This window comes from Phalacrocorax aristotelis, chromosome 9 (assembly GCF_949628215.1).
Source record: "Phalacrocorax aristotelis chromosome 9, bGulAri2.1, whole genome shotgun sequence".
Taxonomy (NCBI): Eukaryota; Metazoa; Chordata; class Aves; order Suliformes; family Phalacrocoracidae; genus Phalacrocorax; species Phalacrocorax aristotelis.
The window spans coordinates 12,401,382-12,424,584 of NC_134284.1; the positions used below are offsets into that span (position 1 = coordinate 12,401,382).

The following is a 23,203-nucleotide window of genomic DNA, read 5'->3' on the forward strand; positions in this document are numbered from 1 at the left end:
GGGACACAACTGAAGATATGAGACAGAAATACATCACATGAACTGGCAGGGCTGAAGAGAGGCCACACTACTTTCCAAAACCTCTGCTGCAGGACCCCATGAAATGCGCAGGCAGGAATCCGCTAATGATCTCGCCAACCAGTTGCCAAACTAGTTTGAGTCCCAAGTCCCTGATCTGCCAGTTAGGAGACAACACAGGTGTTGTACACTTGGGTTATTTCTCACATACTGGAGCAGCTTGTAAGAAATGAGCAACAGCGTGTAAAAATGCTCATCCTTTCATGCGTGCACACACACAGCAGCTGCAGGAGGCACTTTGTACAGAGTGCAGCCTACGTTGGCAGAGCAGGAGGGGGAACACGCAAAGATATACCTTACTTAGGAATGCTCATGCACTGTGTTAAGTAGTGTGATAATTAAATCGTTAGTCACATTGACAAGTGGGTGGAAGAGGCTGGAAATGTCTGATGCAGTTTGCTACAGGCAATTACAGATTTACCAGTGATGCATCTGTCACACACAAAGATGGGCTCTGACCCAAGTATCTGCAACAACTCAACTTTAGCCCATTTCCCAGAAGTAAAATGGAACGAAGACACCAGCTCTGCACCTGCAGTGCTGTAAAACAGCCCAGACCCAGCGCCAACCTACCGCATAAGAACAGCTGTACGATTTCACATACTCAAATATTCATCCGGGCAAGAACTTGCCGAGACTAATCCTTATCCAAAGATCTGGGAATTTCCTTTCTTGAAATTTGCCCCGATAATACTAACTAGTTATGTAGTGCTTATATGCCCCAGTCCTGTTATGTGGCATGTATCACCTGGCTGCTGCATGACAAAAGGTTTGCAGGCTCAAGAGAGATTGGACAGCAGTTCTGTAAGTACTTAACCATTCTCTTCAGTAAGCATCTGCCACACACATAGGACCAACTCATCTTTGCAACAATTTGAAATTTCCTCTAAAGCACAAAACTGGAAGTAACTTCATTTGTCTTAATGAACTAAATTTTACATGGGAGCTGACAGTGAAAAACTGCATCTTGTCCTCTAGAGCACCTGCCCTGTTTCACTATCAGCCTCAAAATTCCTCCATGTGGAGGGATATAATCAGGAAGAGGGGTAAGAAAAGCAACAAATGGTATCCTGTATTAGAGACACTTTGCTTGCTGTGCTGGTCCCATTCCACAGAGAAGCCCATCAAGCCGGCACCTTTCCCGAGTCTGGAATTCTCAAATTCTTTAGAAATTCACAGTTGCAAGAGAAACCCAAAGGCTTGCAGGGGGTCTGTGTACTTGCTGCTTCCTGTGACAGGTCAGCTTGCAGGAAACAGCAGTCGGTAGGAATGTGCACAAAGAGGACAAGACTCGCATGGACACTGAGGTGGGTTGTTTTCCCCAAAGAAATTTTATTTGAGAAAGTTGACAAAAATCCCCCAACCAGTCATTACAGGTAAATCCACACCAGTACCCCACGCTTGCTCCCCAGTAACCATACCAGTACAGTGAAGGTCAAAATGCAACACCAGAACAATGATAGTGTAACAGTCACCTGGGGAACTTAAGGCCTCGCCACCATTTTTAAGACAAAGGTATCTTTGTACTCAGATAAGGATGGGGAGGGGATATCAAAACAGACAAGACTGGAAAAGTCCCTTTCTTGTGCTGTCTTTTCAAGTTATATAAAAACAAAAGCAATATCTTAACAGATCTACAGACTTCAAACTGTAGGACCTAAAACTACCTTCAAATGACTTCTGCAATTCAGACCTGTGGAATCACTGCTGTTCTGCACTGTAACAGCTTTCAAAAACGTACAAGGATAAAATGGATGCAAGGGCAGAGGAGTGGACTTGGATTCTTAATATGGCTTTATCAAAAAGGAAACAAAAGCAATCTAAGCACTTGCCAGTGGAACTAACAACTGCAGGAACTTGGCAATGGCAAAGGGGAGGCAATGTAGTTATGACAGGTGGTCATCTTTTCATCCTCTTTCCCATTGCGTCTCCCTGGACAACAGTCTCCTTCCCAGCAATAGATCAGATTCTGGTCAGAAATTATAAAACCATGCTTTTTTCAAAATGGTAGCCCAGGCCCAGAGCCATGACAACCCCTTCCCTAGCCAGAAGTGTCTAGGCACACAACACCAGAATGCTGTGCTGCCAAACCATTGGCTCTGAAGGAATGCAGAGAAGGTGAAAGAATTTTAGTCACTGCCTAAAAACTGCAGCAGGTACCATCCAGGAAGTTAACCTACCTGTTTTTTCCCAGCCTGGCTTATTTAACATCTTGCCATCTGGACGGCTGAGAAATGACAAGAAGCTGCTTGCTCTCTCTGTAGTACCGCATAGGAGAATAACAATTCTGTTGAGGGCACAGTTCAGCCTCCCCCAGATGTACAATTAGACTATTCCTGCCCTGTACTGCTTTTTAGAGTTCATCCGTATTCTTCCAACTCCTCTGCCAACAGGCAAGGCACCATTGCACCCTCAGACCCTTACAGGCCCCTATGCTTCACATGAGCAGCAGCCCACCTTGCTTTGAGGTCTCAGAAAATGAGATTCAGCCAGCTGCCTGCTGGATAAACCCTACACTGTTACATGAGAAAAGTCTCCTGCTCAATATAAGACCAAGTTTCCTAGCATAACCTGCTCCTATCTGCTCTGTGACTGTATATGACTGAGGCCTCCCGTCTGCACAAAAGGCTGTCCCTGACCAAGGCTTTCAGGAAAGCTGCTGCATCATTTCAGAACAAGAGGCAAATCCAAGACAAACACATGGAGCAAGGGCGGGACCAAGGCCAGACAGCTTATCTGAGCAAAGCAGGCTCCTCCTTTCCAAGCTCAAACACGTCCCCAAGCCCTCCTTCCAAGGATCCCCTTCCTCCAGGCTGAAGCACCGTATGCTCAAGTGCCCTGACCTGTCAACACAAAGACACCAGCTCCCACAGGGAGAAACACAGAGGTCCACGACAGGGACCAAACCTTGGACCTCCCTCTATCCTCAGGCCCTGCTGGAATGATGAATCCTATTGCTTTGCATTCACCTCTGTTTGCACAAGGCTTAGATCCCAGCTGGTCAGAACAGGGAATCCCCCACCCTGTCCCAGTGCTAGCTGCATGGCACCCAAAGAGCTTAGCAGGGTCAAGTGGCTCAGAGTAACACTACAGTCACATTCAGATGGGAGACATCATCAAGCCAAGATTATAAAAAGAGAACAGACAGCGCAAAAACTTGCTGCAGCTGTCATAGAAACATCTTTTTTTATTTAATCGCTGCCCCAGGAATCCCCAAACCCTTCACAACCTCCCCCACCCTCAACATCCAACAGGATTTCATAAGTCCCCCATTGCCTCCAGTGTTTAGGCTCCCCCCCCCCCTTAGGGTCCGAGTATCTGCAGAAAAGCTCCAGTCAGTGGGTATCATCTGTGAGATGGCTCCAGAGGGCCATGGCTGGGTCCCAGTGGTGTCCAGCTGGGTCTGAGAGGAGGGGGAGGAGGCCTTGCTCCTTTACTCAATCAGTTTCTTGGCCTTGAAGAAGCGACGCAGGTAGAAAACCTGCCAGGTGGCCAGTCCGATGAGACAGCACATGGAGAAAATGCTGAAGTACAGAACCCGGGTGTTTGTCGACTCTGAAACAGACAACAAACCATTGCACGGGAGTCTGACATCACAGGATGTGCCTCAACAGGGCAAAGTTCCCAGGATTTTCTCTCCCCACCTGTGTGAAACTTCAAAGGCAAGATATCATACAGCATGAAGGCAAGGGTACCTAAGCACCAGCAGTAGTTGAGAACAAAAGCAGAGAAAAAAAAGAGAGAAGGATGAGAGGGAACAAGGTGAAAATGTCGTCAAATGGTACAGAGTAATTCACATTAGGAACAGAGACAGAAAGAAATGATTTCTAGAGGTGGGACACAGAAGACTCAGTGATTGCATTGGGAGGAGAGAAATAGCAGCAGGTTTCCCCACTAGGAAAAGAACAGGCAGAGACCACTATAATTGCTTGATCTCCAAATGCTGTCCTAATAACACATTCAGCAGAAGTAAGGGGTCTTAGAGCTCCATCCCACTGAAGGAGCACACAGTCTCTTACCGTTCGTGTCCCTCATCTCCTCTTCCCGTTTCTTCATATAGGCAAAGTCGTTAACAATGGACTCTGAAAGATCTTCCAGGCGCCTCAGTTCTACTTCCAGAGGCTTCAACTTCTCCACTTTAGCAATCTAGAAAACAGAAGAGTCAGGCAATCACTGAGCCAAAACCAAAAGCTCCCACATGGGCTTTTACTGCCAGTTTGAACCACTCCTCCTCACGTACTACAGATCTGGGGCATCCTCCCCTAGGGAAACACCTCGACAAGCCAGAAACTACCGTTGCATAAAACACTATCACTTCTCCCACCTGTTCACTGAAGCACACTTTCCTACTACCCCTCCTACACAACGGAGGAGCACAGTATGCATACAAGCACATTTCTTCCTTATTCGGCCTAATGTTAGCTTATTCACAGTTGGCTTCCGAGGAGTGGGTAGAAGAGCTTGGCACATGACTAAACCTCCACTGAACGGAAGTTACAGCCTGACATACAGGCAACTAACTTACATACGTATACGATATTGTTCGATAGGCATGCAGGATATTAGCACCAAGGCTCACTTTCCTAGCTGTTGCCACATGCCCCAGAAAGCCCGGGCAGCCTGATTCCCAGTAGTGGTTTGATTACACCCACAAGAGCTCAGGGCTTTTATCACTTAGACTGATGACCTCAAGGGCAGCATATGCTCTTGGTAGAGACCACACAGCTACAAAGTGCTCCATCTGCCTCAAGCCACCAGATGACGCTGCTGAAATACTTATGGGACAGGATGCCATTGGGTCAGTTTAAAGAAAAATGCACTTCCCTCATAAAAGCTGTTTTTATACGACATCATTTTTGTACAAAACATGCAACCCACAGTCCTGGAAGTCACAGACTTGTATCCAAAAAGAAAAATGCACAGGAAATTCGATTAGAAAGCACATTCCACAACAGCAACTATTTAAAGTTAAATATGTATACCTGTGTCCTTCCCCAGTCCTGGCTGTAACCTGGTTATATATTGTGTAAAATCTGTGAGACAAGAACATTACTCAAAGGAAACTAACTGCAATTCCTGCCACTACTACAGTGTAGGGTTTGGGTAACTCTGATTCTCACGTAGAATTTGTCACTATTACCAATGAGCGACAGGCCCCTGCCATGAAAGCCAGATGCCGTGTCCCCAAGTAACACAGCAGAAAATAGATGTGCTTCAGAAACTACAAAAAAAACCACAAGGAGCACCTGCAGCTCACCACTGGTCTCACTGCCACACGGGATTTCAGACATAAGCCACAGGATTGCATCCCTCTGTGGTCCAGATGCCAACAGGCAGGCAACAGGGCACGCAGAGTGCAGGCATTCCCAAAACGCTGCTTCCAGAGGCAGCTGCCTGGGCATCAGAGCCCATCTGAAGAGATGCTCGTAACCAGGCCAGTGCTATCTAATCAGCCATTTCACTGAAGGGTCTTCCATGACGCGCATATCCTGGCAAGCAGCAGGCCCTCAAGCAGTCGTCGGAGGATTTTTATGCTGAAGCAGGCTGCATATTACTGCTCTGCCAGCATAGCAGTGTCAATTTGGAGTGCGTTTGTGAGGAGGGGTAGGAAAAGGGAGGTTAAACCTCTCCTGCTTTCTAGGCAATAGGCTGTACTGGCAAAACCCTGTGGCCTGGACATATATCTGCCAGCAAAGCTGTGCTGAAAAACTGGCACCAGTGTTAAGCGTGCCTATAGCCCAGACTCTATTGGCACAGCTAGAGCAGCAGGTCTGTAACACACACAAGGTCTCAGGCAGCTTGACTGACAAGCTAACCCTGCATTGACCGGCTCCATTATCTTCCTGGAGGGCACTTTTCCCCATCACAGAGGACTACAAAGGTTCTACTCGAAAAAATCATGGCTTGTCTGCTCCCTTCATCCCTGCATCCCTTCAGCTGCTCTTAATAGGTGTGGCTAGAAACATCTGATAGCTACTTTCAGTCCTGCATGTACTCTGAGACACACATTCTGGAACCTCTTTCATCCTTAGTGAACCAAATACACACAGATGCTCCAAGGGATTTTGTAAAAATCCCACCAAGCATCTGTGATGGTAGAACACCATCATCCTAGAAGGAGCATGTGGACCATCAGAACAACTGAGACAACTCCACTGATCTTCTTGGGGGCCTCTCAAAGATACATCAAAGCCTAACTCTCTTCCCAGCATAGAGAGAGACACGCTATTGCCAAGAATTGGCAAGGAGTAGCTGATCTGGAAAAGAATCTAGATCGCCAGGCCTTCTTGGTGCTCTCTGAAATGTCTTTTCACTTTTCCCTACCTTAGTTTCTGTTTACTGAATGGAGAATGTTATTCCTCCCTACCCCAGAGAACTAAGCTGTAACACTGCCATGCAGTCAGGTTTTCTAAACCAGCCCACTCTCCTAGTTGCTTTGCTCCAAGAATGCCCTGCATCTATGAAAGCTTATGAAGCCAGACTTGGACATCATCCTTCCTCTCACTGCATATATCCCTGCACAAGCAGGACAGTATCAGTGACCCTCAATCAACTCCCTGCATCAAGTCTCCTTGCAGCAGTTCAACAAGAACTGGGGAGAAAGACAGGTCACTGGTACTTTACAGCAGATGAACATCACAAGCAAAAGGCTCAAAAAGGCAGCAATTCCAGGAGGGAAACCTGAGCAACAGTCCTCCCCTCTGAGGCCTTACAGCAATCTGTCAAACCCACAAGTACTACACCAACCTGGGGAAAGAGAGGATGAAAGAGAAAAAACACACTGCAAATCAGCATTGCTAAAAATCCATAGGAGCTGTACAAACAGTAATTAGTTTGTGTCTTTTGCAGACACGCTGCTCAACACAGGCTGCTACTCTGAGAGGTCCTCACAAGTCAAGGATGCTCACCAGCACTGCCAAGATCTGCATTTGGTATCACGTGGGACTGCAAGTCTAAATTCTTCTTTTCCCATGTTTGTCCATGGACCTTTTCCATCGATCTAACTACATTGACATGCATAACAGATACTTACTTTTATTCCAAGACAGTTTTATCAGTACAACCATTGAGTATGTAGATATATGGGCATATGAGAATCTTTCTGCATGGGGAAAATGCTTCTAAGTAGCACTAGAGTAATATAACTCAGAGTATGCCACGGGATTGTATTTAAAGAGGTTCTGTAAATGTAGTCACCATAATCCTCCCAGTTACACTCTCAGGGGTCATCCCATAAGATTTCAACATCTTGTAATCCTTCAGTAGCTGGTTGCCAGACAGCTGGCCCGATGACTGCTCTGCTCTTCTCTGACCCCTAGCACTTTTTCATTCTCCATGTAGGATGTGCTCTAGACTGGCTTAAGCCATTCAGGACCAGCTAGCCCAAAGCTCAAAAATTTATAAAAACTCCAGCGTGCTCATCTCAGAAATTTGTTCATTTTCTAACTGGCACCATAAATAGCCTCCCCTGCTACCTACTCTCCTCCCTAAGGCTTCTTCCACACTGTTGGGCATAGTGGACACAGCAAGCATTTGCAGGAACCTTTCTGCACCTACAACTTTCATTTTCTCAGGCACAGGTGCTGTGCTGGGGGCTGACTGACCCCAAATTCTCAGGAGCCAAAAGCATAGTAGCAGCCATCAAAGTTCAGCATCCAAACCAGCCAGGACTGTCCCAGACACAAAACAACAGCTATTCTGCACAGCTGACTCTTGGGTCTAAGAAAGCTATGTCCTCCTAAGATGGAAAAGTTTAGGCTTTATGCCTGCTTGCAATGTCATGCCTTCAACTCAAATACCCGTTTCATACCACCTACTACTACTCTGCCAAACACCTGTACACTGACACACTGCTAGTTCTTAGAAATGCACAAGCACCATTTCAGGGCTGTTGAGCCAGTACATCTTATAGTCAGGAAGGTAAGAATAGTAACAATGCAACTTGACCTTTAGGAGGATCTGATATTAACCTAAAATGCCCTCCACTACTGGGGCTGGGGTAACTTCACATCCCAGTCTCTTGTTGCCTCTAATATCTATGCCCAGAAGCTGTGTCACATTGTCCTAGCAAAGACATTCACACATTAGGCTCCAGTTCCCAGAGTACAGAATTAATTTTAGCTGATGTTTGTCCCTTTTTTTTTTTCCTCCCCTAACACACAAATTCATGGGAATTGTAGGTTGCAGAGAGGCTTTCATGACTGCTGGGACAACAGCTTCCCATCATGAGCCCCAGATCTACAAATGGCATCACGTGAGTGCTGGGAAAGGGGAGCCTGCAGTGCAGGCAGCCAGGGGACATACCTCCTCGTAGTTCTTTGCTTCAACTCCGTGCTTCATATCGAGAATCACGAGCTGGTCCGGCATCCTCCCTGTTCCTGGAAGCGTAATGAAAGGATTCATTGTGCGAAACATTCAGCCTGCCAGGAAATCACCAGTTCTCCTCACCGAGGAAGAACTCACAACATCCCTCCCCTTCCTCCATGTCTGCAGCTAACTGCGGAGGCAGCACAGTCCAGCCTAAAAATACAGAGACTTCACAATAAATACTGGCTGGAGGAAAACCTCCCAAAGATAATGAGAACAAGCTGTAACTAAAAGTGCTAACTGTGTGCAGGATGCAAATCACTGCAAAAACTGCAGAGTATTAGATGATGAATACCAGCTGCTCTGAGACAGCCTGGGGAAAGACAAGTGACCAGAGGGACAAATACCCAACTGGGAAGCCCAGGTTCCTTCTAGCAGGAAGTGCAACAGTAACTTGTCAAGGTTACTGGGGTTGTAAATGACTACCTTCAAAGGAGCAGGAGGTAAACTGCTGTAATTGAGGAATACAGCATATGGGGACTACTGACCCTTGCATGTTGCAGTATCTACAGAAATGAAGGCGACCCCGTTATCAACATATCTTTTCAGGGAAAGAACAGCTCAGATGTCCAAGACCCACGCTGATAATGCAAACCCCAAGGTAGCAAGAAGTTTCTGAAGCCAGGAAAACACCACTTCAGAGAACTGCCAGCTGGAGCCACACAAAGAACAAGTAGGATAAGGCTGCAGCCAACAGCACAGTAGGTATCTTTTAAGGTTCTAACCCCCAAGCTAGGGCCACCTATGACTAATAGCCTCTTTTAACTGCTACAGACTGTCACATCTGAGAACATTCACAAGAGGAGAAAAAAAAAAAACATAGAATAGGCATATAAGATACCCTAAAGAATGCAGCACATCAGCTGACCCAAGTATCATATTCCACTATACCACCCACCAATGAAATGTCTGTACATAACACATTCCCAAATCCCAGCATGGTGGGGCATACAGTTGTCCTCAGCTGGCTGCCAGCAAAATACAAGGTCTGAATTCACTTATACTATGAATTTCAGAGTCTTTATCCAGGACCATGTCCAATACTCATACTTTGCCTTAGGAGGCTGCCAGGTAGACATTCCCTCAGTCCGCAAACAAATTCAATGTACAGGTTACACTGGGTCACTCCAGTCAGAGCTAGGAAGATACTTCAGATCTTCAACAGAACATGCCCAAATTTTCTCTCTACCCACTGAACAGCGCTTCAACACCAGAGTATAATCACCACCACCTTCTACTGTTAGCAGAGCATGGCATAACCTACTGACAAGATGGTCCATATCAACTACAAATTGCTTCTTAAATTTCCTGAGGGATACAGGAGAAAAAAAAATTGCAAACCCAGCTATGTAAGCGCCCAATGAATAATTCAGGATTAGGATGGAATTTTTTTGTTTTCTTATAAAAGACTGGTTACTGTAAAAACAAACTAAAATCCCAGCACTGCTCTTTAACAGATGGGCTGTATACAACCACCCAGTGCTCCTTTCTCCAACCACAATGGTTGGAGAAATGATGACTTATGCCATACATCTATTAGCATGTCTGGAGACTGGCAGGTAGGACAGCCAACAGTAGCTGCAGAAGAAAATTCAAAGCACACATTTCAGTGAGAGGTTTTTTGAATGTTGTTTAAATTACAGCAACTTGGGTGGAGAGCTCGAGCTTCCAGGAAGAGATGAGAAAGATGAAAAGGCCAGTGAACAGAACAGAACTGGAAGGATTAATTTGTCAGGCTGGAAGGGAGAGCTGCCAAGAGGCAGTAAGAAAGCAGAAACCTTAGAGCTGCTGGGTGCAAAGGGACAGAAAGCAGATATTCTGCAAGAGGTTAATGTTGTCAGGGACTGGCCTGGAAGAAATCAAACTGCTCTTCTACAAGTTTGCTGAGCCCAAGGCCCTAGGCAGCTCCTTTCATGCTCATCAGATCCTTAGTAACTCACTCTTTCTCCCACAGCCAGGGCTTGCCAGAACAGACTGGCTCAGCAGCAAAGAGAAAAACAGTTAAGTCCCAGAAATCTTGAACTAAACTGATATCTACATCCCGCATGAGGTCTTCAAGAGGTCATCTCACATGAGCACAGAACTGTTTCCTGGGAGATTAGGGGAGCTCCTAATTTGCAAAGTCAGTGGAAAACCAAGATTGTTGTACTGGATGTCAAAAAATTTTCCCGCAGGAATTTCAGAAACAGTGAGCCTTAACACTCTTAAGAAAGTTTGGGACGAGAAAGATTACAGAAGGAGCAAAGAGGTAAAGGTTAGCACGCAGTAGGGGCCCTACAGGGAAGCATGTAGTGCAGGCTAGGCTGTTCATCTCAGAGATTAGCAAATGGTGCAAGAGTAAGTGTGCCTGAGAACAGAGCACTGTTCAGGAATACAGGACTTCGACTCTGGAAGGGGGGGAAAAAAACGTGTCATGCAAACATTCCAAGAAGCACCCTAAGAACTCCTCCACTCTGATAAGGTGGACCTTCTAAAGAGGATCTCTTCAATTCCTCTTCCTCATTTCTGTGGTTAAGGATTGAGAAATCCCAGTTGCTTAGAACCCTCAGGTCCCAACGGCTCTGGGCTTCCTCTACCAACAGTTTTTCCTCTTCCAGTACTCCACCAACATCCTCCTTGGCTGCTGCACTAGAAGTCCTGACTGCTTACTTGATGAGACTGAAAAAAACCCCACCTTTAAAAAGAAACAGGGATAAAATAGCACTTGGTCAGTTCCCCCATTCCCATGCTGACCTTACAGAGGAAACAAGACACTTCCTTGTGACATGGTTACTTCTTCCACAGTACCTCAACTAAGTCCTGCAGATCACAGAATGGTAGGGGTTGGAAGGGACCTCTGGAGATCATCTTGTCCACCCCCCCTGCTTGAGCAGGGACACCTAGAGCAGGGGAAACAGGAACGCGTCCAGGCAGGTTTTTAATGTCTCCAGGGAAGGAGACTCCACAACCTTTCTGGGCAGCCTGTTCCACTGCTCTGGCACCCTCACAGTGAAGAAGTTTTTTCCCATATTTAAGTGGAACTTCCTGTGTTCCAACTTGTACCCATTGCCCCTTGTCCTGTCATTGGGCACCACTGAAAAGAGTCCAGTCCCATCCTCTTGACATCCACCCTTCAGATATTTATAAGTATTGATGAGATCCCCCCTCAGTCTTCTCTTCTCCAGGCTGAACAAACCCAAGTGTCTCAGCTTTTCCTCATATGGGAGATGCTCCAGCCCCATGATCATCTTGGTAGCTCTCCGCTGGACTCTCTCCAGTAGTTCCCTGTCCTTCTTAAATTGGGGGACCCAAAACTGGACTCCAAATGCAGTCTCACTAGGGCAGAGTAGAGGGGGAGGATAACCTCTCTCAATCTGCTGGCCACAATCCTTTTAATGCAGCCCAGGATACTGTTGGCCTTCTTGGCCACAAGGGCACATTGCTGGCTCAGGGTCAGCTTGTCCACCAGCACTCCCAGGTCCTTCTCAGCAGAGCTGCTGAATTGGTCAAGCCCCAACCTGTACTGGTGCATGGGGTTGTTCCTCTCCAGGTGCAGGACCTTGCACTTGCTTTTGTTGAATTTCATCAGGTTCCCCTCGACCCAGCTCTCCAGCCTCTCCAGGTCTCGCTGGAGGGCACCACAGCCTTCTGGTGCATCAGCCACTCCTCCCAGCTTGGTATCATCATCAGGCTTGCTGAGGTTACACTCTATCCCTTCATCCAGGTCATGGATGGATATATTTTAACAGGACTGGACCCAGCACAGACCCCTGGGGAACACCACTAGTTACAGGCCTCCAACCAGACTCTGCCCCATTGATCACGACTCTGAGTTCTGTTGCTGAGCCACTTCTCAATCCACCTCACTGTCCACTCATCCAACCCACACTTCCTTAGCTCGTCTAAGAGGATGCTATAGGAGACAGTGTCAAATGCCTTAGTGAAGTCATGATAGACAACACCCACTGCTCTCCCTTTGTCAACACAGCCAGTCACACCATCATAGAAGGGTATCAGGTTGGTCAAGCATGATCTCCCCTTGGTGAATCCATGTTGACTACTTCTGATAACCTTCTTTTCCTCTACATGCCTGGAGATGACCTCCAGGATGAACTGCTCCATCACCTTTCTGGGGATGGAGGTAAGGCTGGCTGGCCTATAGTGTCCCAGCTCCTCCTTGCCCTTTTTGAAGACTGGAGTCACATTTGCTTTCCTATCATTTCCTGGGTCCTCCTTCTTGCCTTTTTTGAAGATCAGAGTGACATTTACTTTCCTCCAGTCCTCAGGCACTTCTCCTGTCCTCCACAACCTCGTGATCAAGCCTCACAGTGCCATCTCCCTTACTTTAATACATCCTTGATTTCTAGCACAGTTATGGGAAATCTGGAGATGCTCACCATGCAGCATCTCTCTTTAGTAAGGAATTTGGGCACCTGGGTCCAAAAAGAAACGTACAGCATGAAGAGCCCTGAAGAGAAAGCCTCCAGAAGAGGGTCCAGCTGCTCAGCTGAACAGCTCTAGATTTTGGCACCTCAACGCCCCACTGGTCATCAGGTAGAAGCTTCATTTAGAAATGTTTTATCAGTACTGAAAGCTTTAAAACAAACTTACAACAATACAAAGGAGCCAGGGAACGAACACTCAACAACAAACAAACATTTGCTACAATCAGGAGAGCTATAAGGGGATCAGTCTAGGCAAGAAATCTCTGGTCACAAGAACTGAAGTAAGAGTCCAGACACAACTAAAGAAAGAAGCCTTTCCCTCTTCAGTGTGTGTGATCACATGGAAGCTACAAAACGATTTGTGGGACTGTCTGAAGGCTTCCCAAATACCCAGGTGTTGGACAGTAAATAGCATGAGTGACTCGTAGATGAGTCACTAGTGCTTGCATGTCTCGATGTGTTAAGGAGCATTTGGAAGCCCAACCTTTGGAGTAAAATATAAGCAAAATCCTGAGCATTTGGGGTCACTGCCTTACCTGTAAAATACTATAGAAGAGGTGTTACAAGCCAGATCCCTCCCAATCCCAGCAAAGAAGATGGCCTTCTCTTTCTGGAAAGTTCTCTTCAACTTGCAAACTATCCACATCTTACACATGGAGCAGAACAGCAAAACAGAGGCTGCCTTTCAACAGATATGAGGAATGCTGCTAGTGACTGCTCTGTGAAGTGCTCTGGGAACTTTTAGGTTAAGACCTAAGAACAATGAGATCCAGGAAGCAGAACTCTGACAGCGACTACAAAAAGATGTGAGTACCTACGAGCTTGCATGTGCTCACACCACCGCAGATGAGATTGGAGCCCATGTGTTGGCTGTTTTCAGCACGTTTGTCCTGAAGTTGAGCCCAGCCACTCAGAGCAGCACATGCGTCACACTCACAGGAAATGAGCCTCAGCACTCGTTAGGCAACCATCCCTGCAGCACAAATGCAAGGTTGACGTCCTGCTCATTTCCCCTTCCCTTTATTGACCACTTAGAGAGCAGTTGCAGGTGCAAACCAAGGCCATGTTCTATACACACACCCCCCAACCCCAGAAAAATGCTTGCTAACCTAATGCAGAATAGCTGCCAAATACACATTTTGGAGGTATCACATTCCACCAAATGGGGACAGATCATCAGCTAGGGAGAAAGACACGCTCCTGGAGATGATGGCATCCTGCTCTGTCCTGGCTGGACTGCAAGATGGGGAGAAGCATGAAAAGGGCAAAAGAGACGTGGTTTGCTCCTTGGTGCTGCCACTCACTGCAACTGTGTTCCTCCCACAGATGTCACCACAATTCCCCTTTCAAAAGAAACCCAAGTGCTCAACGCAACAGCCACAGAGGATTACTTAACTTCAAATGCAACACCAACAGCAGATATTCTGCAGTGAGACTGTCTACAAGCTCCTGAAGATTAGCTTTAAAAGTCAAAGTGTTCTGGAGACCACACTCAGGATCACTTTACCCGTACCCCTAATCCACACATCTGTGTAAACTTGTTCGGAAGCTAGAAGCAGCCAACAGATCTTTCACTTCACTTACCCACAGGAAGCTTGCTCTCAAAACAGGCCTCAAACATATCATAGTCCTCAGTGGTGAAGGCAAACTTGCCCTTAGTGGCATCCTCCTTGGCATACAGGATGTGCCCAGCTGAGTCAGTTATCTGTAAAAGATAAAACGAAGGTGAGGAACACAGTGCTTTGCTGCCACGGGCTCACGCTGCCTGTGTTATGCAGGAAGAATCCTTGTAGTGTCTCCTTTGGAGCTGCTGCATTCTCCTTTCAACAGTTTCCTTCCTTCCTCACAACTATATTAATTCCTCTCTTCCTCATCCCCAATTCCAGGTGCTGACAAAGTCAGAATGCCTTTAAGTTAATTATTGACTCTTAGATTAAACAAAAAAGAACCCCACCAAAAAACAGCCAACCAACCACCCCCCAAAACCACACCAATTCCTATTCCTCCTATAACCGCTGAACAGAGACTACATTTAGGAACTCTAGCTGAATGAAACTGTTATCCATTGCCTTCTTTTTTCAAGCAAAATTCATAAATTCCCATAGCAACAGAGTTACGGAGAAGCCTTAGAGGACAAAAAAAGACTCATTCCCCAGAAGATGAAATGGAAAATGGCACATCTATTCCTCTAGAAACGAACCGTCAGCGTGGCCCTGAGTTATGCAAGGTCTGGGTGCCAAGATCCATAAAAGTGGCCACTTCAGAGGACAATTCAGACTAAGCAGACAGAATAATGACTGTTTTGTGCTAAGTCTATGAAATTACTAAGAATAGGCAAAAACTGTAGAAGTTCTACAAAAATGCTTCAACAAAGAGTGAAAAAAACCCACAAATTTCATGACACAGACTTGAGAATCACTGTGCTCAATTAAAGGCTCTGTCCAGTTGAAATACTCTGACCGTGGAAAGGGGTAAAAAAAGCAGAAGGTGTTACAACACTGTGTGAAAATCAACAGCGCGTGTTCCACTGGAATGCTTCCCAGTTTCCCTCTACTCTATCCTTCAACAGGTATGCCTGAAAAACATGTCTGCTAAAGTTACTATGGGTCTTTGAAAGTCTTAGAGGTGAAGAGAGTAAAAAGCTTGGGAATAATTTTAAAGGTGTATAAGTCAAATACACAAAATAATTTGTTGCATGGAGAAGGTAAGGCAGACAGTCTCCTTCACTCCATCTTATAACAGAAAACCAGCCTCGTTTCCCTGTATAAAGGCCATAAAAGAGGGCTATGTACCCAAAATTACTCTAAGGAAACGCTCTTCTTTCTTTTTATTAGAACACCTAATTAACTCCCTGCCACAGGACACCACAGATGCCAGCAACCTGCTGGACTCGGAACAGGTGTGGACCTTCACACAGATAATGAGAGTTGCTGCATTAGGCAGGAAAAATAATAAAGTATATATAGATTCTCATGCCTCAGGTTATAAAAAGTAGCAGGCAAGTCCTTAGGAGCAAACTTCCTCTACATACAGAATATCCCATAATTGTCTGTTAGGGGATTTGTTGTAGCTTCCCCTGCACCATATGGTATTTGTCAGCATCTGAGAACAACAAAGAGCACCGCTCTCCTCCCGTGCTGCCATTCCTGCTCAGAGCTCTACCTCCATTCAAGGGGCAAGCAGATGAAAGCACGCCTGCGCAGTCAGGCACAGGCAGCTGCCCTGCCATCCCCTGCCACAAGCCACCTCCTGTCTGGAAGCTGCTGGACTACTGGAAGCACCCAGCTCAAGCCAGCAGGCCCCATTGGAGCACTGGACTGTCTGCATCTGACCACACAGGCACAGTCTAAAAGCGTGTGTTTTGGCCACTATATGGTGCACACTCTTCAATGGAACAGTCCCGATTAACCAATATGCTGGCCTCATCAGGGTGATATCATATGGCCTGCACACTGGGTTCTCCATCCCAAGTGGTGGTGACAAGAACACAGCAAAGAAAGCTCTCAAATGTCCCTATTATTTTGAGCACTATTCCCTTAGTGCTCAAAATAAGTGCTTAGCTTTGTAGATACCAGAGCTAATCTTTAGCTAGAGAATATTAAGCAGCTTGATCCCTTTTTGCCCTTTGCAGCTCTAGCAATAGCCAGCTCATGAACAGGATTCTGGACAGTAAAAGCTCTACTATCTGCTTTCATCAAAACTGAATAGCATTACCCAAATCAGCCAAATACACTGCCCATTCAGCCGGGCATGTGGGGGTGGGAGAAGCTGCTAATAGCCCAGCCAGAACGCTTGTGGGGGAGTTGACCTGAAAGGGATTTTTCATGCTATTCTAACGATATTTACGGTAATGCAATCCCCTACAGACAGGGCATTGTTCACCCTTGACAAGCAGCCCGACAGTCCCCCAAACCACCGGCCTCGACAATGGGGCAGAGGCACGTGGCTGGGTCCAAGCAAGACCTCAGCCACCCCGCTGCCACCCCTCAGCAGCCAGCTGGCAGAGCCCACGGATTCCTCCAAAACAGAGGGTGCCACTGTTAGCGCTGGGGTATCACACACACAAAACTTAGCTCACCGGCAGGAACCGAACTGAGCCCAGCAAGAATTAACTACCAGTCTCCTCAGTTTGGTGTCCTGATGCAGGGGGCCAAAGCAGAACATCCAGCGCAGGAGAGAGACCACCTGCAGACATGATGACTTGAACCAACCTCTCCCATAGAGACACAAAGATAAAGTATGTACCTAGGGTTACAGCACTTACAATAGGCCACAGCATACCTGAACAAAGTAAGAAGGAAAGCAAGAGCTGCATAAATTATTATTTCTCCTCTGTAGCTTTTCAAACTGGCACAGGACTTTTTTAAAAATTATTATTATTTTGCAGTTAGAATAAAATAGGACTTCCGTGACCAGTCCTACCTTGATACCAGCTTCAGCAACAAAGCCAGACTAAGACCCAACCGTGGGATTCATTGCTTCACGACCTCCCTAGCTAAGTCCTCTGTCATTGAAGTGGGTTTTGGAAGAGCCTGGGGGGTCAGTTGACCTAAGAGCAGGCAACCAGAGAACCAGGAGGATTGATCACCAAGCAATAAGAGACAGGTGGGAACATAGCACTGGATCTGAAATACATGCTCCTTACCAGCCAAATACTACAGCAACATTTTAAAGCATTAAAGCTGCATGACTCTACCTATACACAGACAAGTTTCCCCTTGTGAATGATGTAAGAACGGAATAAGATTTTTTAAAAAGCAAGACTCCAGAAACAGCCTTTTCTAGCCATAACCAAGCAAAACTGCCAATTACCCAAGGCCTTTGGGCACCTGTTGGCAGATGCTGGAAGGGCAACTTGATTTCAGGAGATCTCAAAAACTCACTCAATTAACACTGAGTTCAGAAACTCCTGAGCAGACCATCCTGTCTGTGTTTACTTGCATGCTTACTTTTGAAGCCTTTGGTAGCTTAGACAGAAATAAAAGACAGACAGAAAGCAGTTACTAACTGACTATGAAGCAACAGACCTTACTCAGCTATTTGGGAAACCTGAAGAAAGGCTGGGGAAGGGAAATTGTGGAGAGAATTGAAGTGAAGCTGTTGTAGTTTTAATAGCTGCTTCTTACATAGATTCTGCTGAGCCTTCCCCAACACCCTCTAAAGATCCTTCAGGATCCCTTTCTTCCCCGTAGCAAACACCTGCCTCCTTAAAGTCCACGTGAGCCGTGAAACAGTAAGATGGGAATAGCCATTTTGTGCACGAAAACCTCGTTTCTAAGCCCCCGCCTTGCCCTTTCCCTGGGCCTGCGGCTTCATCCTGCCGTGCCAGGCCGTACACGGGGAGGGAGCCCTTGGAAAGCCACGTCACCCTAACTCTTCCCTCCTTACACGGCGTCAGCAGCCTTAGGATAGCTTCATCGCAGCGGCCCGTCACGCGGGGCGCCGTATAAACCGCACCGCACCGCACGCCGTTTGGCATACGGATTATACGGCGCCCCGCGTGACGGGCCGCTGCGACGAGGTCTTTGGGGAAAACAAGATTCTATTTGGCTCAAGCCAAAACCCTGCCCTGCTGCCTCGCTCACCCAGACGGCAAAGCCCCCGGACAACCGGTGGCCCTGAGCAGACGGCGAGTCCCGCCCCTGGCCTGGGGGGAGGCCAGGCCTGCTGTAAACCCACGCGTAGGCTGGCGTCACGCGTGGAAAACGTCACCCACTCCCACGCCCCCCCCCCCCGGCACGGCGGGGGAGGCGGGGCTACGTCGCCCGCCCCGGCCTACCACCACTCCGTTCCTCTCCCCCCCCCCCACCGCCGCTTCCCGCTGGGCCGCCGCCGCGGACGCACCTTGAGGTTGGCGGAGGGTCCAGTGGAGGATCCCGGCGGGGCGCCGATCTCGTACTCGCCCGTGACCAGCGTGTCGCGGTGGATCTCCTCCCGCAGGCACTTCCGCGCCTTGCCCGGTAGCTGGAAGGAGATGGGCCGCGCCGGGCCCACCACCGCCACCAGCAGCAGCAGCGCCAGGAGCGGGGCCTGCCCGAGGCGGGGGCGGCCGGGCGGCGGCGGCGGCAGCGGCATGGCGGCGGCTCCGGGTGCGGCGGGCCGGGCCTCCGCCTCCCTCCCCCTGCGCACGTGACCAGCGCCGCCGCCGCGTCACGGCGGGGGCGGGGCGGGGGCGGTGTCACACCGGTCGCGCGTGGACGGGGGCTCAGTGTCCCCCCGACCGCCCCCTCGTCGGGGACAGAGCTGCTGGTCCTAGGGCCTGAGGCTTGCCCCCTCGCGTGGGCTGTTTCGTTGTTACGGTCAGGATTAATGCATTAACTCATTAACACCGCGTGGTAATGATTCGTAATAATTCCACCTGGTCAAGAAGTGAACAATTAAAAACAAACAAAAAAAAAAGTCGACCGTGCTCCGATGCAGAGGGTTGCGCTGAGGGTGGGCGAGCCGCCTGAGTTTCCCGGAGCCTCCCATGCAGTGGGGCCCCTCCAGGTCCTTTGCCAGGTGATGCGCTTGCTGTCTAATTATTATTTTTTTTAAATTTCTGAGTAATCTCCCTCTTGTCTTCTTCAGCCAAGAAAATTTAGTTTTATCAGATGTCTCACTTCCTCGGATCAGCATCCTGCAGATACAACAGCAGCAGAGGTATGCGAGTGGTTTTGACAGCAAATGAAATGATGATGATTTTTAAAGATACTCAGAGGACTATTTTTTTCTCTCCCTTTCCAGCATATGCTCAGATCTACATTTTTTTTTTTCCCTTGCTTTATTTTATCCTTTAGGAAAAAACAGTGTTGGACGGCTGCTTCCCCGGCAGCACACCAGCGGCTTCCCCCACTTCTCAGCCTGCCTACCCTGGCCTGCGGCTGCCGCAGGGACCCCGGGGAGAGGCACTGCCGGGGGGAGCGTGCATGAGTGGGAGAGGCAACTTGCTTGCTTGTGCTGAGACCTAAGGAAGGGTGGGGAGAAAGAAATGCACAGTAACATTGCTGGAAAGTATAAAAACCCTTTTATTTCTATTATCTTGTGTTTAAAAAAAAAATGACACCATTGTTTCACTTCACTTCATCAGTCCCCTCTCGTTGGGCAAAACGTGCCTTCAATTACAGCAGTAATCAGGAATCGGTACAAACATCAATCTTAAGAGGCTTAAACCAGCAAACGTAATGCCTGGATGTTCATGTGGAGTTGGAGCCAGGCCACGCCATGGCCAGACCATTTCAGAGAACAGCTTTGTGCCTTCACATCCTTGTGCTTGTGCTTACAGGGACAACACAATGAAACCCGCCATATGAAAGAACAGAAACTAAGCCCAGCTGTACAGTGGTGGAGTGACCTCCTTGCTTGGAAGGAAATAAAGAGAACCCTCACAAAAAGACCCTCCCAGCACTAGACCTCTGCCGTTCATTTAAATGGTATTTTGGGGAACCACCATTTTCCTTAGCAGAGCATGTATCTTTTAAGTGAAGATCGACTGCTCAAATATTCAGTCCACTGCTTTACTTTAAGCTCCAGCTTATTGTTTGAAACTGGATTTATGGTCTCTTGTTGCACATTTCAGTACATCTTTATTTTCCTAATTGGTTCACGAACCTTTTCTTACTTGGACAATTAAATTATTTGGAAGCTTAACCTTAACAAAATAAATATTTAGCTCTTTCTGCAGTATGTCAAAGTATATTTGCACAACAAAACCATTCTTTCCATTGCAGCACTTAAGGCAGAAATAGCTATTATTTCACAAGCTTTAAGAAACGTAGATTCCTAAAATCTGAAGATATGAAATGTTGCAATGTTGTACCACAAAATTCCTGATGAAACATGCGCAGCACGACAAATCTTTCCATGCAGAACATTCCTCATACCAATGATACGTACCCAGCCTTCTAGCACGTTTGAAACATTCAATAATGCCTTATTTTCTGGGGCAAATGTCAGAGAAAGGGGCTCATTCATGTTAAGATAGCCTCATTTTCTAAAATCAAAGTGTGAAGTCAACCATCAAAGAGCAAATATGAAACTGACTACAGTCCCCTCCTATTGTGGCCGTTTTGTCACGGTACATTTTTAGATGAGTTACATTTATGACCAATAAATTTACTCCCCAGTTTCTGTTGGAGCCTTCTCTCATGTCCATGCTTTTTGATACAAAGTAGTGCACAGGCAAGTTCAGCTCTAATTATAAAACCCCATCAGAGATGCTTTAGTGCTTTAGTGTGTTGTGAAAGAAAGCAGTACTGAGCTGCTGCCGGTCTCTTCACAATCCCCAGCTTTTCACTCTTTAGAGCACTTAAACATGCAATGCAGCAGCCTTCCTTGAGTGTGCAAAGTAACTTCTAGCAGAGGGAAAGCGTTTTAAGATCCTTTCAGCTGCAGGTTTAGAAATAACAGTCTTGCAGGGACATGCCTTCACGTTTCCACATAGTGCAGGCTGGCAAAATGAAATGCTTCCTGTAATTCTGAAACACTTAACTCCTCTGAAGAAGAGATTGATAGCTTGTTACACAACTGTCGAGATGAAGTGATGACCTATTTCAGCCTAATCTGCTGCATTATGCATTCTGGGAGCCTGGCAATTAGCTGGAAGCAGGTATTCATTCTCACTGTCACTAATCCGTGGACAGATGGGTGTATCCCCAAAGCAAATGTTATCTTGGCATCTGCCAGCCATGATACATTGCCAAAATTTAAACCATTTTGGTCATCTCTACTTTTTATATTTCCAAGTATCCCTAATGCAGCTTCATTGCTGTCTGGAAATTAATGAAGGGAGCAATGAATTATTCAGCTTTCAGCCCTTGTGTCAGCAAAGGAGCACTGGACACCTCTGGGTATCTCTGTAGTTTGAGGCAGCAGTGGCCATTGAGGAAAATATGCCCTTTCCCATCAAATTTCTAATTTTTTCCCAGCTGACAAGAATGTTCACAGAGCGTTGGCAGTAGTCAATTTTTGCCATACCAAAATGTATCTTTTATCTATGGTAAATGGCAGAAAACAGGACTAATTTGCTGTCTCTATGAAACAATGTGTATGAATGTGTGTGAACGATGTAATTAGACTTTTTTTTTTTTTTTACTGTTTCTGCGTCAGCTGCTGTGGCATTTCTGCATTTTCTTCTTTTAGACAATAAAAAGTTGAAACAATTTTCTTCTTAAAAACTGTTCTAGACCTACTTTTATGCTCTAATCCTTTTGCATTCTGCCTTGCACCTGGCAATCCACTACAAGCTACTGAGAAACTTCTATAAAAACTACATACGCTTTACGATGCTAATCGCTGTTTTTACTAACGAGGCAAAATTTTGTGGATTATTCATCCACTTCTGGAAAGTGCAAGGCCTCTTCTTTTAAGGGGCTATATTTGAACTCATTGCTGGAATATAACCATCACTGTCACCATCGTGATCACAATCCAGATAGGAACGTTATTCAATCAACTCAAAATAAATCAGTGGCTAAACAGCCGTAAAACAGCATCGCGCTTCTCTGCCCCCTCTCTAGTCTGTCCCAGAGACCCCAGGTGTTGTGTGCTGGCCATATAGCTAAAATATATTGTGTTTGGATAAGAGACATGGAACAAAATAACCTTTAGATGTCAAGAAGCATATAAGGTAATTCCTTTGAGGAGACAAACTGCTGTTACAATATAGTTATAGATATCTGTTTCCATTTCACCTGGTGACTGAAGTTATTTCTGCCTAAAGGAATTAAAAATCCTGCATAAATGTCAATTGGTTTTGCTTGAAATCGAGTGTATGGCCCTTGGTCTAAAACATGAGATTGTTTATGGAAACAAAACATCCTTCATCAAAGATAGCTCATGTTCAATCACACACAAACCACTTTGAGGAAGAGAGCATTTGCGATTCTTCTCTCATCTCTCCCCAGAGCTTTGCCTGCTGCCAGGCAGGTTTTTGGCTTTCAAGCAATAGCCTGACAGGCTTGTGAGGCTCCCTCCTAGCTTTTTGAGGAAATTTCCCATATTGTTTCCCAGCAACTTTCACCTACTGCCCTTCTGGAGCTCAAGGGGAGCTGGTTCCCCTTTCTGTTCCCAACAGGTGGCTCCAGCTGAAGCCCTGCTTCTCCCACAGCCCCAGCAGTGTGCACCATGTGAGCTCCCCAGCCGGCAGAGGCCTGCTGGCCTCTCCTGCTCGCCAGCAGCTGGTCGGGATTAACTTTCCCAGCAAACACCAATAAAGAGTCCACCTAGAAACCTCCACCCTTTGCAAGAAGCAGCTGGCTTGTTACCTCCTCCCAGCCCCCCAGCCCCTGCCCTGTCCTCCTCTGATCTTTGTGATAAACATGCGTCTGCTGAGGGAGGGTAAGAAATTGCTGTTT

The 23,203-nt window shown here is 46.9% G+C and overlaps 1 protein-coding gene and 1 long non-coding RNA gene across 3 annotated transcripts; one reads left to right on the forward strand and one right to left on the reverse strand.

Moving 5' to 3' along the window:
- Window positions 1-1,376: 1,376 nt before the first annotated feature.
- TMED10 (transmembrane p24 trafficking protein 10) lies at window positions 1,377-19,016 on the reverse strand. The gene is made up of 5 exons (XM_075103521.1): window positions 18,714-19,016; window positions 14,454-14,574; window positions 8,383-8,456; window positions 4,098-4,224; window positions 1,377-3,633 (listed from the first exon to the last, which is right to left on the reverse strand). Exons 1-5 carry the CDS (start codon window positions 18,942-18,944, stop codon window positions 3,512-3,514), a joined length of 675 nt encoding a protein of 224 aa, XP_074959622.1. The 5' UTR covers window positions 18,945-19,016; the 3' UTR covers window positions 1,377-3,511.
- Window positions 18,959-20,985, forward strand: LOC142061897 (uncharacterized). Of its 2 annotated transcripts, none has more exons than XR_012662294.1 (3): window positions 18,959-19,168; window positions 19,440-19,511; window positions 19,649-20,985. It is a non-coding gene; the product is annotated as an uncharacterized LOC142061897 (long non-coding RNA). The 2 variants fall into 2 exon arrangements; XR_012662293.1 differs by having other exon boundaries at window positions 20,134-20,985.
- Window positions 20,986-23,203: the final 2,218 nt, after the last annotated feature.